Genomic DNA, 20,640 nt, shown 5'->3' with positions numbered 1-20,640 from the left:
ATACTCCAACAGCTTCACTGGCTGCCCGTCAAGTCTCGTATTGATTTTAAGACATTGATTTTAACATATAAAGCCGTTCATGGTTCTGCTCCAGTTCACATTTGTGACCTGATATCCGTTTCCTCAACCTCTCACTGTCTACGCTCTGCCTCAAGTCCTACGCTGTTTCAGCCTAGCTACAAACTCAGCACCATGGGAGGTAGGGCGTTCTCTTTCCGTACTCCCAAACTGTGGAATGCTCTTCCCACTGACATTAGGTATGCCGGTTCATTGGACGCTTTTAAAAAGCTACTTAAAACTCACCTTTTTAGGACTGTTTTTAATTTGTGATATCTTTTATTCTTACTGTGTTTTTTATTGTATTTTTTATTGTTTAATGTGCTTTGTTGTTTTTACTTTCCTGTAAGCGCTTTTGGTTTTAGAAAAGTGCGTTATAAATAAAATATATAATTATTATTATGAGTTATTAAAACTATTATGTTTAGAAATGTGTTCTCTCCATTAAAACTGCAGAAAAAAAAATAAACAAGGGAGCTAATAATTCTCGGGGGCTAATAATTCTGACTTCAACTGTGTATGCTTATATGCCTAATTACCCTAACCTGCCTAGTTAACCTAATTAACCTAGTTAAGCCACTTTAAGATGTATAAGTGTCTTGAAAAATATCTAGTCAAATATTATTTACTGTCATCATGGCAAAGATAAAATAAATCAGTTATTAGAAATGAGTTATTAAAACTATTATGTTTAGAAATGTGTTCTCTTCTTTAAAACTGCAGAAAAAAATAAACAGGGGAGCTAATAATTCACGTGGGCTAATAATTCTGACTTCAACTGTGTATGCTTATATTGTTTACACTGTTCATGGGCTTAATAAAAATTTCTCTAATGTTAGACTGTTTATTTGCAAACCAATTTCTGTCAAATTATTCACGTTTTTAAATCAATCAAAACACACAGAAAAACATCTTTACAAAAGATTTTAGCAGGACACAAAAACAATTTCAAAATATTAAATCATCATTCAGTGTAACAGATATAGGCTAGTAATGTAAAACGACTCATTCTGACTTTTTACAAAACATGTGAAAGAACATTTAAGGCAAAGCTCTCGATTTACCGGTCAATCTACGTTACTCTCATATGGTCATGAGCTTTGGGTCATGACTAAAAGGACAAGATCTCGGATACATGCAGTCGAAATGAGTTTTATTCGCAGGGTGGCAGGGCGCACCTTTATGGATAGGACGAGGAGCTCTGACACCCGGGATGAGCTGGGAGTAGAGCCGCTGCTCCTCCACATCTGTTTCGGATGCCTCATGGATGCTTACCTAGGGATGTGTTCCAGGGATGTCCCATCGGGAGGAGCCCTCGTCAAAGACCCAGGACATGCTGGAGGGACTATGTTTATCAGCTGGCCTATAAACGCCTCGGGATCCCCCCGGAGGAAGTGTTGGAGAGGGAAGTCTGGAGTTCTTAAGACTTGCTGCCCCTGCGACCCAGCCCCGGATAAACGGATGAAAATGAAAGAATGAATGAATATTTTTGTTTTATGTCAAACGATTAAAAACTTAAAATGACATTAAATTAGTACATTCTTGTTCTAAATACGTGGTTATTGTTCGCAATATTTAAACTCCAATGGCATTCTGTTTATTCTGCAAATAATGGCTAAAATGATAGTATTTATTTATTAAATTTAAGAATTTATTGTGAAAAGGGTCACATTACAATGTAGAGGGGAAATATAGCTGTATTTAATCATTTTTATGCTTAAAATGCTTGTTTCTTTGTGCAACAATAACGTCCCATAAAGCACATTAACAATATTTCCCCCAGGTGGCGCTATAGTCACATTAAAACATACAGCTTTTTCCGGGATCTTTGAGTCCATCGGTCAACTCCACATCCTATTCTTTATTAAATATCTCAGAAATTAATTATTAAACTCTGTGTGAGTTGCACTATGTGTGTAGCATATTCCGCCATTTTGCTTTCTCTTCATAGATTTCGCTTATTTCACCAGCGGTTGAAGAGTATTAGCAAACTTTACCTCACAGAAGTGGCTGAAGTTCAATGTCAATGTGTTTTGACTCTTCATTTCTTCCAGGTTTGGGAAGTTTTGGCAGCAGACACTGATCCTGGCCGGCGGTCTGAATGAAGGGGAAATGCTTCACCCTTATCCGAAAGCACAAGCACACACATGCTATTAATACACCTGCCTGATGACTGCCGTAGACAGATAATGAGATGTCGACAGACCCGGACAAACACAATGCAGTGATGCTTTTATTGCGGTGTTGCTCTAAGAAGTCAAGTTTTCCTGTGTTTGTTTGGGACACGCGACGCTCATTGTTGTTATTTCCCAAACAAACACACCTATAAAGTTCATCCATTCACTGCCTAAATCAGTCTCGCAGATGTGCTTTATCTAAACACCATTGTCGCTTATAATAAATAACGTAGTGTGAATTAATTCTGTAGTTGATAAGGTAACACAATACTATAGTAATATAAACAAACCAACCATATACTGATACACATACACTCATCGGCCACTTTATTAGGTATACATAACTAGTACCGGGTTGGACCCACTTTTTGCCTTCAGAATTGCCTTAATCCTTGGTGGCATAGATTCAACAAGGTCCATATTGACATGATAGCATCACACAGTTTCTGCAGATTTGTCGGATCCACATCCATGATGCGAATCTCCCGTTCCACCACATCCCAAAGGTGCTCTTTTGGATTGAGCACTGGGGACTGTGGAGGCCATTTGAGTACAGTGAACTCATTGTCATGTTCAAGAAACCAGTCTGAGATGATTCACACTTTATGACATGGTGTGTTATCCTGCTGGAAGTAGCCATCAGAAGATGAGTACACTGTGGTTATAAAGGGATGGACATGGTCAACAGTAGTACTCAGGTAGGCTGTGGCGCTGACACGATGCTCACTTGGTACTAATGGGCCCAAAGTGTTAAAAAAATATCCCCCACACCTTTACACCACCACCACCAGCCTGAATTATTAATACAAGGCAGGATGGATCCATGCTTTCATGTTGTTGATGCCAAATTCTGACCCGATCATCCGAATATCAAAGCAGAAATGGAGACTCATCAGACCAGGCAACGTTTCTTCAATCTTCTTTTGTCCAGTTTTGGTGAGCCTGTGTGAATTGTAGCCTCAGTTTCCTGCTCTTAGCTGACAGGAGTGGCACCTGGTGTGGTCTTCTGCTGCTGTAGCCTATCCTGGCATGCGAGAGTGTATGTGGTACAAGATTGTCTTGACCATGCCTACATGCATTGAGCTGCTGCCATGTGATTGGCTGATTATTAATTTGCGTTAACGAGCAGTTGGACAGGTGTACCTAATAAAGTGGCCGGTGAGTGTATACAATGCAAGACATTGACTGTAGTAAAAACTGAAGTTTGCTACAGTATTTATTAGGTTGATGTAGCTTCCATGGTGTTGTGAATAGTCTTTGTTGATCAGGGGTCGCCACAGCGGAAAGAACTGTCAACCATTCCAGCATTCAACCATTCCAGCACATGTTTTGCACAGCGCATGCCCTTCCAGCTGCAACTCAGCACTGGGAAACACCCATACCCTCTCACATTCACACACACACTACAACCAATTTAGATAATTCAATTCACCTATAGCGCATGTGTTTGGACTGTTGGGGAAAACTGGAGCATCTGTAGGAAACCCACGCCAACAAACACAGGGAGAACATGCAAGTCCACACAAAAATGCCAACTGACCCAGCCGGGACTTGAACCTGTGACCTTCTTGCTTTGAGTTGACAGTGGTAACCACTGAGCCATCGTGAGCCAATTATATATATATTTACAATACAATTGACTATAGTATGGATTTCATGTGTGTGAGGCCTAAATAAGCTGAAGGATTGTGTGTGATGATGAACAATAGATGAAAGGACAAATATTTAGCATGATGTTGAAATGACTTGATAAAAAGTGAAGAGACTTTGCTGTACCGCTGTGATTGTGTGTTCGCTACAGTAATTCTTGTGCTTGGGGATCGTGGAATAAAACAGAGATGATATCTGAGCATCTCAGAGAGATTGTGTTGCAGAGCCTGTGTGTGTGTTAGAGAGAGAGTGAATGTGCTTCTGTGTGAGTGTGTACGTGTGAGAGAATGTGTGTGCGAACGTGCTTCTGTGTATGTAAGAGAGTAAGTTTGAGCGTGTCAATGTGTGTATGAGTAAGACTGCGTTTGAGTATGTGTTAGTGTGTATGGCGTCAATATGTGTATGAGTGAGAGTGTGTGTTTGAGTATGTGAGAAAGAGTATGTCCATTTGTCTATGAATGAGTGTGTGTATGTGTCAGTGTGTGTATAAGTGAGTGTGTATGTGGCAATTTGTGTATGAATATGTTGATGTGTGTATGAGTGAGTGTGTTTGAGTATGTGTGGCAATTAGTGTATGAATGAGTGTGTGTGTTAACGCGTGTATACGTGAGTGTGTATATGAGTTAGAGAGTGTGTGTTTGAGTATGTGAGAAAGTGTTTGTGTCAATTTGCATATGAAGAGTGTGTATATGTTAATGTGTGTATAAGTGAGTGTGTGTCAGTGTGTATGAGTTAGTGTGTGTTTGAGTATGTTAGAGTGTCTGTGGCAATTTGTGTGTGACTGAGTGTGTATGTTAATGTGCGTATAAGTGAGTGTGTCATTGTGTGAGTGTGTATGAGTTAAAGAGTGTGTGTTTGAGTATGTTAGAGTGTCTGTGGCAATTTATGTGTGACTGAGTGTGTATGAGTTAGAGAGTGTGTGTTTGAGTATGTTAAAGAGTGTCTGTGGCAATTTGTGTGTGAATGAGTGTGTGTGTATTAATGTGTGTGTAAGTGTGTATGAGTAAGAGTGTGTATGTGGCAATTTGTGTATGAGAGTGTGTATGTGGCAATTTGTGTATGAATAAGTGTGTGTATGTGTTGATGTGTGTATGTGTGAGTGTTTGTGCCAATTTGTGTATAAATGAGTGTGTGTGTGTTAATGTGTGTATAAGTGAGTGTGTATATGAGTTAGAGAGTGTGTTTGATTATGCGAGAGAGTGTTTGTGGCAATTTGTGTACATATGAGTGTGTATGTGTCAATGTGTGTATAAGTGAGTGCGTGTCAGTGTGTATGAGTTAGAGAGTGAGTGTTTGAGTACGTGAGAGTGTATGTGGTAATTTGTGTATGAATGAGTGTGTGTCAGTGTGAGAGGTGTATGCATGTCAGTGTGTGTTTGAGTATGTGTGAAGGTGTGTATGTGTGTGTCAGAGTAAACCTGCAAAATATAAACAACAGTAAGCTGTAGAATGTCCCCACATTTCACAAAAACCAACCTGTGTGTATGAGTGTGTGTTTGTTTGACTCTGAGAAAGAGAGAGAGGGTGTGTGTGTGTGTGTGTGTGTCCCGGTTTGGGTAAATGGAAGGGGGTGTGGTTAACATTTCAAAACACGCAGATGGACAGCGTGATTGACAGGCTGGAGGTGGTGATGTCACAGAGATGCTGTATATAAAGTCAATGTGGGGAGAAACTGATGATCTGACTTTATCTGGAGACTTTTCCAAAGCCACAGGCAGTCACACGCTCTTCACACAGGACAAACACCGCGGTAAGACCTTCACTGGACTCTAGCATACTTTGTGCAGAAAGTTATGAAGACTTAGCACCTTATTATTCATTTGTGTACTTAAAGTGATTTGTGTATGAAGGAAATGAAATCTTAAGAGCGTAGGAAACTTGATAATACTTTTAAATAGTTTTCTGTTGTAGTAGAAATAGTTTGACAAGAGTAAATGAGCAGTTTTTATGCAGAATTAATGTAATTGATAGGAAAAACTGTCAAATTTAACCTAAATTAAGCGTAAAGTTTACATTGGAGTTAATTGGGAGAGGCAAAAATAGAATAATAACACCTATATTAAACTATATTAAAATTAAATATGTTCAAATGTAATTATTACACAGTGCTAATTAATAGTTAAAGTAAACTTACAATTAAAAAGTGATAATTAAACAGAAAAGTAAATAAGTTAGTGGAAAAATTTAAGTTAAAATTTCTAAATTAACTGGAATTAAATTATTTTTCACAGCCATTTTTAAGCAAACTGAAGAAAAAAAACATGCAATGACAGAAAAAAAACACAGAAAGTCCAAAATGTTGTTTGTTTTTTGTTGAGAAAATCAAAAATAAAACTGAAACTCTGAGCAAAATTAATTAAGAAGACTTATAGCATAATAAAAATCAATTAAAATGATAATTAAGTAGATAAAGTGAAGTAAAAACTTTTATAAAGTACCTATTATTGAATATTTATTAGTAAATTATTCTGGGAAAGTGAAATAGAAGTGAAAAGCATCTGGTTTATCAGCCTGTTCTCTGTCTGCACTTGTGGCGCAGTGTTTGATGGGATCTGAAACTGAAGTCCTCAAGGTGACCTGAGCTTTCCAGATCACTGGAGCCCAAAACTGCAGAAATACTTCAGTGAATATGTGCAAAACGAGGCCGTTTAGTGAACATTTACTGCAGGGATTACTTTGTATCAATGATGAGCAGTGTTAGGGGATCACAAATAACAGTACTTTTCTAAGTAACGAGTAAAGTAACACATTACTTTTAGATTTAAGTAACAATATTTGAGTTACTTTACTACTTTTAAAAATGTAATCCAAGTTACTTTTTAGTTGAATTAGTCAGCTTTTAAAAACACATTCCTTAAGTAAAATGAACTTCGAATCACGCTAAAGTAACTCAAAAGTAACGTAATGCATTACTCACCATAAAAAGTAACTAAGTATCGAAATTAGTTACTTTTTTGGGGAGTAACTCAGTATTGTAATTCATCACTTTCTAAAGTAACTTTCCCTAACAGTGGTGATGAAAGCCAAGAAATCCCACACAACTGCAACTATCAAACAGAAAAGAGTTCGTTTAAGGTCAGAAGAGTTATGGTATTGAACAAACCTCATGCAGAACACTCATCATAAACAGCTTTTTACGTTTAACAGTTCACATCAAAATGTTTATTTACTCACTCTACAAGTTCCTTTCTTCTGTCAAACTCAATAAATATCTATATTTTTAAAACATTTAGCCATTGGCTCTCATACAAAACACTAAGGAAGACAATTGCTACCGGTTTCCAGCATTCTTCAAAATATCTTCTTTTGAGTGTGACAGAAGTAAACTGAATCATGTTTGAACAGACAGAATTTTCAGTATTTTCTATTTAAGGCATATAAACGGTTGCAAACCGATGTGTCTGACTCAGGTCAGATCAGGTGAGTGGCATTCGTTCAGTGCATATTATTTTAACCCTTCATAGGGCACTCACTGAAATACTCATCAGACAAACACTGGAGTATTAGTTAGTTAGTTAGTTAGCTAAATTAGTTAGTAATACTTTATTGTCCTTGACAGGAAATTTGTTATGGGCATCACCATATTGCTGCAGACATTCCTTAAAAACAAACAATACAAACAATACAGTATAAAAATTATAAAGCTAATTAAGATAAACTCTTGTTAAGTAAACCCACTGAAACTGATACAAAGGATTGCTTATATCAGTTCAACCTACACTGAGGGACTCTACATCTCCTACCAGAGGGATTCATAACGCAATTCATGATGTGAAAACAAAAAATGAGTCGGATCAATCAGAATCTAAGACATTTCAACTTTTATGCCTTTAAAATGTTTATAAACATTATAAGTGTAAGCCAGTGTAAGGATGTTACTATATATGGTTCCACGCCTGTTATTTTTAAAGGAACAGCTCACACAAAAGTGAAAAATCTATCATTTACTCACCCTTTACGTGATCAAAATCAGAGTTTCATTCTTCTGTTAAACACAAAAGGAGATATTTTGAAGAATGTTTGACACCTCTAACTATTGATCTCCACTAGTCAATTCTATAGTCAGTAGATGCCAGCAACCAGCATTTTTCTAAATATCTTCTTCTTCTGTGTTCAACAGAAGAATGAATCTCAGTTTAAAGCCACATGAGTAAGAGTAAACGGTGAGGTACTTTTCAGTTTTGGATGAACTATTTCTTTAATACGCGCCATGGGTGAACCGCAGCTCATGTGATGCCGTTTTATGGGCACATCCATACATCGCCTGTTTAACGACTGCAGATGCCTGACGTGTTCACACAAGCCCTGATATTGAAGACAGGTGTGTGTGTGTGTGTGTTTTTATGGTTTCTCATGCAGACGATGGCTGATCATGATCTGGTTCTGAAGTGCTGGGGAGCCGTGGAGGCCGATTATACGGCTAACGGAGGAGAAGTTCTCAACCGGTTAGTTCCTCCACCTCTACTACTAGAACTAGGGCTGCATGACTATTGTTGAGTATTGCAATGACTATGTTTAGTATGATGGAACAATTTTCTAATTAAATGCTATTTTTATTAGCTGTGTTTTTAAATATTCATTTTCCCTCAGCTTAGTCCCTTTATTTATCAGAGGTCACCACAGCGGAATGAACCGCCAACTTATCTAGCATATGTGTTACACAGCGGATGCCTTTCCAGCCGCAACCCAACACTGGGAAACATAGATTTTTTGAATGATGATATTAAAATAAACAGGTCAAATATAGTTTTCAGATATAAATAATTCTAACTCAGATGTAAAAACTAAGTGCAAACATTTAATCTTTAAAACATGAGTGAAAATATACAGATATGCAGATATTCTGACTCTGATTGGCTGTTGTCATTTTCCCTCTCATATCGACTCCGCACACTAGTGTTTATTTTCAGCTCTGCGTTGACCTTTCCAGCCAATAGCTGAACAGCAACTGGAGGAGGCGGGGCTAAAAATAGTAAGCCCCTATCTGATCGGTCAAATTTAGATAAACGACCAATGCATAATTTGTCTGCGATACGTATTTTGCATATACTATAATCGCGATAACAATATTTATTTGTGATATATCGAGCAGCCCTAAGTAGAACTAAAATGGTTTGCTATTGAGTCTGATGTTTTTTCTCCTCTCTTCAGTCTCTTTAAGGAGTATCCAGACACTCTGAAGCTCTTCCCCAAGTTTGCGGGGATTTCTCAAGGTGATCTGGCGGGAAACCCAGCGGTGGCGGCTCACGGAGCGACCGTGCTCAAGAAGCTGGGTGAACTGCTGAAGGCCAAAGGAGACCATGCTGCCCTTCTCAAACCACTGGCCAACACACACGCCAACATTCACAAAGTGGCCCTTAACAACTTCAGGGTAAAGCAGGACTCTCTGATCCAAACACTGGTCATCTGAGAATCCACACTGAACTATAATCTAACACACGACTAAATATACATAATACAGTGTAAGGCAGAAGTATTAGCCCCCTTTTGATTTATTTATATATTCTTTAATATTTTCCAAATGATGTTCAAAAGAGCAAGGAAATTTTTTGATATTTTTTTAAGTCTTATTTGTTTTATTTTAGTATGAATAAAATCAGCTTTTATATATATATATAAATTTTTTTGTAAGCTCAAAATCATTAGCCCCATTAAGCTATATATTTTTTTTATAGTCTACAAAACAAACCATCGTTATACAGTAACTTTTTTTTGGGACAACTTAATTGCTCCATGTTTAATCCACTTATTTTCAGTTAATTTAATCAATTTGTGATGGCACAACATGAATGAATTGTGTGGAACGCTAAATTTTTATAGTGTAATTAATAAATAATAGGTAAATTCTTATAAAACAGTATTACAATATTATATAGGATTATAGTATGATATAAATGTTCACTTTTTTGCAGTAAAATCAACTATTATACAAACCAAATTTAAATATATATATATATATATATATATATATATATATATATATATATATATATATATATATATATATATATATTGGTGACAAAAAGATTAAGTAAAAGATATATTTTTAGTATGTATTATATCATATATTATAAATATTGCTATATTAATATATTATACTATTTTAATATATTTATTTCATTAATTATGTATGTATTATAAAACTAAAGATACTTAAACACAGGGCTCAGCATAATTAAGTACAGCCCATTTTGAAGATGAATATTTTGGTGCATTAAAAAAAACAAAGATTTAATAAACAGATATATTTATTAAACGGATTTTTAGCCACCAAATATATTTAGAAATTGAAAGATAATACAATTTAATTAACAGAAAATATTTAAAAAAAAAAAAAAAAATTAAATCACAACTAAATTTGTTAATTTTTTGCTTGATTTATTGATTTTTCCTATTTTTGGAATTTGTATTTAATATAATAACATATACATTTGGGTATACTCGTTTTTGGACCGTTATTGTAAGATAACTTTGTTACTTTGTTAGATTAGCTCCAGATTTGGCTTCACACCACTAATCTAATGTATTTGCACAAATAAAATATAATATTGTATAGCTTCCTATTAAAATATACATTTTAAAAGATACATTTGTGAATGAAATATCATATAATAATAATAAATAAACAATGAATCAACATCTATATTATATTTTGTCACATTTTTTTGCAGCTTAATGTCTTTCAGACAGAACAAGACTGTGGCTGACTTTGAGTCTGACCAAATATATATTATACAAATAAAAGTAATTATACTTTTACATGAAATAGAAATGAGTTACTAAAACTATTATGTTTCGAAATGTGTTGAAAAAATCTTCTATGCATTAAACAGAAATTGAGGAAAAAAAATAAACAGGGGGGCTAATAATTATATATATATATATATATATATATATATATATATATATATATATATATATATAGATATTAAAACATTACTAGGCTAATAATATACGGCACAATCAGAATGTTGAATGCACAATGATGATGGATAAACAATGGTGTCAATGAGGACGGAAACTCTATAGCATTTGACACACGGTGTGGAAATCTCTTCTCACTTTCATTTGCTGCTCACACACTGACCTTATGTGTTATTAGCGCCACACCTGCATTCCCTCGTAAAAAGAAAGGGATGAAAATAGCCTCAGACTGTCATGTTTCTCTTTGTTGTCCACAGCTGATCACCGAGGTGTTGGTGAAAGTGATGGCCGAAAAGGCGGGCCTGGACGCGGCCGGTCAAGGTGCCCTGAGGCGGGTCATGGACGCGGTCATCGGAGACATCGACGGATACTACAAGGAGATCGGATTTGCCGGTTAATCGACGCTCTGAACTTCACACACTCAACCAAATCTCAAATGGGAGTCATAAAAAAGCGCTTATCTTGTTATTGCCATTAGTGAATAGAAGAACAGTGCAGCTAGTAGACTTAAACATTCTCCACAGAAAAAAAAAACCGTTGAAGAAGCGCGAAACCGTTTGTTGTTCGAAAACTTGAATGAGAAGAGCCAATCACGTCGCGTTCAGAAAGTCAGCTGATCCGATGACGTCATAGCGGTTCGTTAGGGTCTCAGGAGGAGTTGCAGGTGTAAAATTGATGTATTTGAAATGCACTTCAGTGATTGCACATTAAAATCCCTTTAAATTTGAAAAAATGACTACTGAAAATAAAGTTTTGTGATTTTTAATTCTAATGAGGCTTTGGACGGCCATAGAAATAACGTATCTGTTTCTCTATTTGTTATTATTAACTTTTCTTTATGAATGATATGCTAAGCTTTGCTTTTAAAAGCATTACTTATCAATAAACATCGCTTTTAGCTGCTGAAAATTTGGATTGTGTCTTCTTTTGTCACAATAAACAATGCAAATTAAACAAAAAGACTAGTGCATTTTAATATTTCAGTCCTTCAGAATTTAATGGTCAAGGGTATGTTTTTAAATGGATTTTTGGTTATTTATTTACGTAAGGGTTTAATAAAAATGCAAGTCTCTGTAACAGAGTGCAAGTTATTGAGAACAATTCAGTCACTGTCTTCATGTTAACTACAGAAGTGTGAATAGGTGTTCATATTTGGGTGTGTACCTAACAAAAAACAAACAAAAAAAATCTGTGTTTCTTTACAAAGTGACATTGTCAACTGGCCTGGTATGAATGAAAGTTTTCAAGAATGCTTGTGAACAAGAAACGTTTTTACAATGTTGTTGCCTGCATTATAAGATTCATCAAAGAAAATAAGTGTGAAAATGTCCATTGATGTTTTTTCCGAGTCTAAACGCTCATTCACACCAAGCATGAAAACTATAGTCAAGTTAAAAGGAAAAAATGATTCTGCCAAATGTACAGAATTACTCTCAGGCTCTGGATGCACACAACAAAAACACTACAATAGGACTGCCAATATACAATAAATACAAATAATTCTAGAAATAATTAAGAGAGACTGAAGAGTTCAACCAAATTAAAACAACCTCAGAGTTCAAACTGTGACAAAGAGAGCCACCAAGACGAAGAACCACATTCAACTGGAGTAACTGTGGACGCAAGAGAATGCCGTCTGAAATGGATGTTCGGGTCCAAACCTACATTGTATCCAAAAAACATAAAACCACAGCTGCTCAACTCATTGCAGATTTAAATGTGCACCTCAACTTCCACTAAAAGTGTTCGTCAGGAGCTTTGCAGGGCCAAGCTGCTATAGGCAAACCTTTGGTCACCCATGCCAATGCCAAACTTCGGTTTCAATGGTGCCAGAAGTGAAAATCTTAGGCTGTGGACAATGTAAAACATTTATTGTTCTCTGATGAGTCCATCGTCATGGTCTTCACATCTGGGAGAGTTAAGGTGTGGAGAAGCCCCAAAGAAGTGTAACACTCAGACTGTTGCACGCCCAGAGTGAATTATGGGGGTGGATCAGTCATGGGTTGGGCTGCAATATCATGGCATTGCCTGTAGGCTCAATACTTGTGCAAGGTGGCCACGTCACTGCCAAGATCACATTCTGGGGGACCATATGCACCCAATGGGTCAAACATTGCATCTTGAAGGCAGTGCTGTGTATCAGGATGACCAATACATACAGCAAGACTAATGTGGTGTAAGAGTGGTTTGATGAAGATGAAAGTGAAGTTGAACATCTCCCTTGGCCTGCACAGTCACCAGAACTAAATATTATTGAGCCACTTTGGGGTGTTTTAGAGGAGTGAGTCAGGAAATGTTTTCCTCCATCAGAATCACATAGTGATCTGGATACTATACTGCAGGAAAAATGGCTCAAAATCCCTCTGGCCCCTGTGCAGGACCTGTATCTGTCATTCCCAAGAAGATCTGATACTGTATTGGCCACAAAAGCAGGCCCTACACAAGGGCTTCTCAAACATCTAGAGCTCCGGTGTCCTGCAGATTTTAGCTCCAACTTGCCTCAACACACCTGCAAGGATGTTTTTAAAAAGCATAGTAAGAGCTTGATCTTGAGCCCAGGTGTGTCTGATTGGGTTTGGAGCTAAAATCTGCAGCACACCGGACCTTCAGGACTGAGATTGAGGACCCCTTCCCTACACCTCACTAATGAATTATTGTGGTATAGATAAAGGTGTTTCAGTTTTATTGTCCAACCCACGTGCATATATATATAGTTCATTCATTCATTTTCATTTAGGGGTAGTCTCTTTAATAATCAGGGGTCGCCACAGCGGAATGAACCTCCAACTTATCCAGCATATGTTTTATGTAGCGGAAAAATTTAGACTATTCAATTCTCCTGTACTGCATGTCTTTGGACTATGGGGGATACCGAAGGAAACCCACACGAATGTAACGGAGGCCAGCTAGTAAGTGCTGTGCAGGTAAACCTCACTCCTCTGACCTCTAAAGGTGCTCTAGTGACAGATGCTAGAGGCCATGGTCTTTACCCTCCTTGTTAGAACAACCGACTCCCATGCGGAAGGTCGCCGGTTCGATACCAGCTCGGAGCGGGTTGGGTGGCGTAGGACCGGTGGGGTTGCACGAACATGGGGACAACATGCAAATTCCACACAGAAATGCTAACAGACCCAGCCGGGGCTTGAACCAGCAACCTTCTTACTGTGAGGCGATCATGCTACCCACTGTGCCACCGTGTCGCCTCATATATATATAGTTATTGAAATAACAACAATGCGATTACAATGTATATAAAACAGATTAATATATAATACAAGCCATAGAGAGATTACGGTTTTTACTTCGTAGCTCTTTTATTAATGTATTACAGCTGCCTTGTGATGCTGGGTGGGCTGTTTTTTCTTTTCTACGGGCATCACGTGTGTGTATTTACGCTCTAATTGACTGCTGCTTTTTTCTAATCAGGTGTGTGATCACATGCTGAAGTCATTCGCACTGATCTGGGTCTGGAATGGGACTTAATTGTGACCTCTACACTCCTGCTAAGGGCATTTGCTAAATCTCAACCTCTTGTTTTCCTTTCCTCTGGGTTTCTAAGAAGTCTTTATCCTCAGAAAGCGGCAGGCCAGTGGGTCAGTCGGCCTGCAGCCGTGCACATACGCACACGCTCGCGGTCACTCACCTCCAAAGATCACAAATCTCATTCCAGGACATTCGTGGACGTGACTGGAGCCACAGAGGTTTCCTGCTCTGCGATTAGCATTAACAGTAGAGCTAGGAGACGTTTAATAAGCATGTGTGAACTTCTCCCTCAGGGTTTGTCTTTTATTGTCACACTAAATCTGACAACAGTCACTCTGAGACTCTTCAGTGTGACGCCAGTGTCTTTGTCGCATTCAAACTCTATCTCTCTCTGCATTTCTTTAGTCATTTGTCACGACACGTAGCCCAGGACAGAGCGTTTCGATATCTGACCTCATGTCAAAGAGCTCCGTGTTTTATCACGCGATTGTTCTATGACTGACATATAAAGTGGATCAGCTTGAGCTCTGATATTACAGCTATTTGTTCAGAGAAATGGAGAGCCAATGTGAAGTATTGTGTAGCAAGAGTTTTAAAACTGTGGTTCAGAGATTCATAATTGATAGCACACTAAAAAAAATCCTGTTTAGTTGAAGCAAATTAACTTTTGTAGTCATTTCAACTTGCATCAACCAAACTGACTAAACCTGCTGCTCAAAAAATGATATTTGCTTATTTAAAATGAGCTGAAACAACACAATTCTGAAGTTTTTTTGGGACAACTTAATTGTTTTATGTTCAATCGACCTAAATTTGTAAAAACAATTCAGCTAACTTCATTGATTTGTATTGGCATAACATGAAGGATTGTAAACAGCAAATGTTTTTAGTGCTTTATAACTTATTAAACTAAGTTAATCATGTTCTAACTTAATTTTGTTACACAGGCTGTTTTAAGTCAGTTTAACATAATATAAGTTCAATGGACTCATGAGGTTAATTTGACTCAGCTTAAAAATTTAAGGCAAGCACACTGTAAAACCCAACAGTCAACTTTATTAAATGAATTCAAAATTGACTAAGTTAATTCAACTCATTTGAAAAGAGTTTTGAACTCGAAGGTAATGAGTTAATTAAATACCTCCATTACTTTAACTTAAATTGAGTAATTTCAAAGTATTCATATAGATTAGGTTTTTTAACTCAAATGGTTTGTTGCAATCGGTTTCCTCAAGCGGTTTGAGTTGCCTTAACTTAATGGGTTTTACAGTACTCAGTTGGTTTGAGTTCTCTTCATTTATTGGGTTTTACTGTGCTCAAATTGCTTCGTTTACTCAAATGGATTAAGTTCACAGAACTCAATAGGATTCGTTTTTGAACTTATAGTTTGTTGCAATAGATTTCCTCAAATGTTTTGAGCTAACTAAACTTCGTGTAACTTAAAAGATGTAGTTGAAACTTTATCAACCTATTAAAATAAGTTAAAGCAGCTTAAACATTTGTTGTCTTGACTTTTTTACAGTGCAAGTTTACAAGTAAATGAGATTAAAACACATTATTATAAAACAAATTATAATTAAAATAATATAAATAACTTTTACATATAATTTGATAATTTTTGTACTAAATACATAATATATTATATAAAAATAAAAAAATTAAATGTGAAATAAAAACATAGTACACTGAAATTGTTTTTGTTCCCTTTTCTAGTCATCTCAACTTGCCTCAGTTCAACTGACTAAACATGTTAAGTTAAACTTTGCATAACTTAAAAACATGTAGTTGAAACCTGATTAACGTATTATAATAAGTTAAAGCAGAAAAAATATTTGATTTCTTGACTTTGTCATTAAAGGTTTTTACAGCATGGGTTTAAAAGTAAACAAATAAATTATTATTATTATAACCTTTATTTTACCAGGAAAGACACATTAAGATTAAAAATCTCTTTTACAAGAGCGTTCTGGCCAAGAATAGGCAGTACGCGTGTCAAATGGGTCTAACAAACAACAAATAAATGAAAAGATGAAAAACATCAATTATAATTTAAATAATGTAAATAAATGATTTTTTAAATTGAAATAATTTGAATAAAAATGTAACTAAAATATTTAATATAGTCTTATATAAAAGTAAAACTATAAAATGTAAAATAAATAAAAAATATTTTAATATATATAAAAAAGTATAAAAAATTAACATGAACATAAGATATAAAATATTGTTTAAAAATATACAAATGAAAAATAAAGATAATAAAGACACCATCTGACAAAAGTCTTATCGCATTTCCAAATTTTAAAAACAACAAATAATAATTTGACTTCTAGTTGATCATTTGGTATCAGAAGTGGCTTATATGAAAGGCAAAGGCCTCTAGATGACGCTTATTTGACCATAATACAATATGATCATGCCTTGATTCATTATTTAATTAGGACAGTAAAGTCTGTCTTGTTACTTAACAGAGTATATCTTGTCCAGTATAGAATATAAAGTCATGCTGCAGTGGAAAAAGAGTTAATATTGTGTATGATTCCCATGAGCTTGGAGGACTGCATCATTACATCTCTGCAATAACTCAAATCACTGATTAATAAAGTCATCTGGAATGACAAAGAAAGCGTTCTTGCAGGACTCCCAGAGTTCATCAAGATTCTTTGGATTCATCTTCAATGCCTTCTCCATCTTACCCCAGACATGCTCAATAATGTCTAGTGACTGGGCTGGCTAATCCTGCAGCATGTTGACCTTCTTTGCTTTCAGGAGCTTTGATGTGGAGGCTGAAGTATGAGGAGCGCTATACTGCTGAAGAATTTGCCCTCTCCTGTGGTTTATAATGTAAGTGGCAGCACAAATGTCTTGATACCTCAGGCTGTTGATGTTGCCATCCATTCTGCAGATCTCTGGCTCGCCCCCATACCCCAAACCATGATTTTTCCTTTACCAAACTTGACTGTTTTCTATGAGAATCTTAGCTCCATGTGGGTTCCAGTAGGTCTTCTACAGTATTTGTGATGATTGATGCAGTTCAACAGATTCATCAGAGAAATCGACCTTCTGACACTTTCCCAAATGATCAACTAGAAGTCAAGTTATTATTTGTTGCTCTTACAACTGGGATCAAAGGCAAGACGTTTGTCAGATAGTGTATATACAATTTGATTAAAATGAATAATTTATTACATAAAAATGATCAGATAATAAAACAAACATTGCATAAGAAAACAATCCTTTCTTATTCTTTTTTCAAAATAATTGCATTTTTCTACATAGGAAAATAATAAATAAACAAATAAATGAAGTAGCCTTGAATTTTTTTTAAATGGGGGTCCGTTGCATAAAGATTATCAATTTTATGGGGTCTCTAGCATGCAAGAAAAGTCCAAATATACTTAAAGATTTCTCTTAAAATTATTGAGCAACAAATGATTTGATAAAACATTGCCAGTTCGAGTCCGAGCTCCAGAACTGGGGCATCTAGAAGTGTCTAATGGCAGGTTTTGAAGCGTCTCTGCTCCACAAAGCCTGCATTGTTCTGCTGAAAGGAGCATCTGGTTTCTGAGGACTTTTTTTGCCCGTCGTCTCCTGAGTGAATGTGTGTGTGAGAGATCTATAAGGAAGCGCACTGTCATCCTGTATTATCTGCTGTGAGAGGAAGAGGCAGGGCAGGAAAGACGAGATATCTTAAACTCTCCAGAGACTGCTTTTTTTTACAATGGCCGCAGTGATGATGTCACAGGCAAATCTGGAGATAATCACGTCTTCTGTGTCTCGAAAAGCCCAAACACTCAAAGAATATGCACGTTTCACTTTATCATTTAAAAACGCACTGTCACAATAACAGAGCACTGATTGAGGCATTTAATGCAGTTGCTTAAGATTTATAGCTGGTTGCTAGGGTGCTGCCATGCACTTTCTATGTGTTTCTAATGTTGTTCTGTGATCAATCAAGTTTGTGCTGGTTGCTAGGGTGTTGCTATGCAGTTTAAATGTGTCTTAAGTGGTTTTTAGCAACTTCTGCGATTATTAAAGGGCACCTATGGTGAAAATCTCCTTTTCAAGCTGTTTGGACAGACATATGTGTAGGCATAGTGTATAGACCGTCATATTGGGGTGATATAAGCACACCCAGTGCTTTTTTTTCAATTTAACAGCATAAAAACGGGGGACCAATTGGAGCGGTTTTCAGATCAACAGCAACTTGACGTAGGAGTGGCGTCCCCCCGCCCACCAATATTGATTGATAGGCGCGTCAACATATCCTCAGTTTGTTGATTCACATCCGCCATTTTCAGCGTGAGTCGAAGCGATGTCACTAAAGCAACACTTGCTCTGTTTTTAGATGTAAGGCTCATTGGGCTCAACACAAGATCAACATTCGCCACATGATCGCTCTAATCTGAATTATTGTTTGTAACTTAGTTTGTTAGTAGGTGGTTTGCAAACATGTGTACTTTTCATTGCATCTGCCTTAAACTTCATCCCTTTGCATTTCTTGCAGTCACAGAAGCTCCCTGTGATCTTAACTAGGTGCAGCTGGAAAGTGCGAGCGCGTTGCCTCACGTGCGCGTCTCTTCATTGGAAATAAAATAACGAACTTGCCTGCAGGTCGCACACCAGAAGCGCCGCTCTGCGTGGCGAGACGCTCAGCGCCATGCATTTTAGAATTCTAAACATAGGTTTCTATCAGGGTACACACAACGGCACTTCAAGTCGGCGGCTGTCTGCGTCGCCCAGCCATGATTCGGGACACTTCATGTTTTTGCCGCGCCACAGAGCTCCATTTGAATAGCTTCATTTTAAATTACATCCGAATGAGCGTGTCTGGTGTGCTGTGCCGCGGCACGGTGCATCCGGTGTCTCAGTCAAAGTTAATTCAGTGTGCGTGGTTATTAGTCTCGGGGAACAAGCTCTGCACTTGAAACTAGCACACAGTTGGCTGTAAAACTATACAAAGACACACATGATATTGTACTGCTTAATCTGTGTCCGACTCGTACATGTACGGCTGAATGCTGGTCCTCTCACTCATGTTGCTTCTCTCCGTCTGCCTGTCTGTTGCTAAACACAGACTGGGGGAGCTCTTGGCTCCGCCCCTATGTTATGCTGGGCGGGAAGCCGAAACTAATTTTCATGTGAAGCAACACACCCCTAAAACAGCGAGCTGTGTACACGCCCCTAAAATGACACTTTATAACACATTATAATAAAAAATCTGAATTGTGTTTTAAACTGAACCTAAACTGGCACACGCAGAAGAACCATAATATTAATATTAAATCATAAAAAGGGGTAAACTATGTGCCCTTTAATTATTCTGGCTGGTTGCTAGGGTGTTGCTATGCAGTTTCAATGTGTCTTAAGTGGTTTAAGCAACTTTTGTGATTATTCAACATTCTGGCTGGTTGCTAGAGTGTTGCTATGCATTTCTGTTTTTTTAATGCTGTTCTGTGATTATTAAGGTTTTGTGCTGGTTGGTATGGTGTTGCTATGAAGTTTCAATATGTCTTAATTGTTTTTTAACAAGTTCTGTGATTATTAAATAATTTGTCTGGTTGCTAGGGTGTTGCTTTGCTGTTTCTTCATGTTCTACGTGGTTTTAATTGTTGTTTTTGATAAAAAAAGACTGCCTCTGGTTGCTAGGGTGTTGCTATGCAGTTTCAATGAGTCTTAAGTTGCTTTTAGCAACTTCTGTGATATGCTGGCTGGTTGATAGAGTGTTGCTATGCTGTTTCTTATAAGTGGTTTTAATAGTTTTTTATTTTAAAAGATCATGGCTGGTTGCTAGGGTGTTGCTATGCTGTTTTAATGCATCTTAAGTGGTTTTTAGTAACTTTTGTGATTATTAAATATTCTCGCAGGCTGTTAAGGTGTTGCTATGCTGTTTCTATGTATTTTTAATACTGTTCTGTGATTATTAAAGATTTGTGCTGGTTGCTAGGGTGTTGCTATGCAGGTTCAATGCGTCTTAAGTGGTTTTTAGCAACTTTTGTGATTAGTAAATATTCTGGCTGGTTGCTGGGGTGTCGCACTGCTGTTTCTTTGTGTTCAACATGGTTTTAATTGCAGTTTTTTTTATTTAAAAAGACCATGTCTGGTTGCTAGGGTGTTGCTATGCAATTTCAATGTGTCTTAAGAGTTTTTTTTAGCAGGTTCTGTGATTATTAAATATTCAGACTGGTTGCTATGGTGTTCCTATGCAGTTTTAATGCGTCTTAAGTGGTTTTTAGCAGGTTTGGTGATTATTCAATATTTTGGCTGGTTGCTAGGGTGTTGCTATGCATTTTCTCTGCATTTTTAATACTGTTCTGTGATTATAAAGTTTTGTGCTGATTGCTAGGGT

General features: G+C 36.9%; 1 protein-coding gene across 1 annotated transcript; it reads left to right on the top strand.

Moving 5' to 3' along the window:
* The first annotated feature begins 5,532 nt into the window (after nt 1-5,532).
* Nucleotides 5,533-11,717, top strand: mb (myoglobin). The gene is made up of 4 exons (XM_056456207.1): nt 5,533-5,634; nt 8,244-8,329; nt 9,036-9,255; nt 11,066-11,717. The coding sequence occupies exons 2-4, from the start codon at nt 8,247-8,249 to the stop codon at nt 11,204-11,206; spliced, it is 444 nt and encodes a 147-aa protein (XP_056312182.1). The 5' UTR covers nt 5,533-5,634; nt 8,244-8,246; the 3' UTR covers nt 11,207-11,717.
* Nucleotides 11,718-20,640: the final 8,923 nt, after the last annotated feature.

The sequence above is a fragment of the Danio aesculapii genome, chromosome 1, assembly GCF_903798145.1.
Source record: "Danio aesculapii chromosome 1, fDanAes4.1, whole genome shotgun sequence".
Taxonomy (NCBI): Eukaryota; Metazoa; Chordata; class Actinopteri; order Cypriniformes; family Danionidae; genus Danio; species Danio aesculapii.
This window is presented reverse-complemented; position numbering and strand designations above follow the sequence as displayed.

What these genes read in the sequence shown, in the direction of transcription:
- mb (XM_056456207.1), top strand. Translation starts at nt 8,247, where the DNA reads ATGGCTGATCATGATCTGGTTCTGAAGTGCTGGGGAGCCGTGGAGGCC. An exon ending in GGAGGAGAAGTTCTCAACCG is followed by an intron (nt 8,330 to 9,035) that starts GTTAGTTCCTCC and finishes TCCTCTCTTCAG; the next exon opens with TCTCTTTAAGGAGTATCCAG. An exon ending in TGGCCCTTAACAACTTCAGG is followed by an intron (nt 9,256 to 11,065) that starts GTAAAGCAGGAC and finishes TGTTGTCCACAG; the next exon opens with CTGATCACCGAGGTGTTGGT.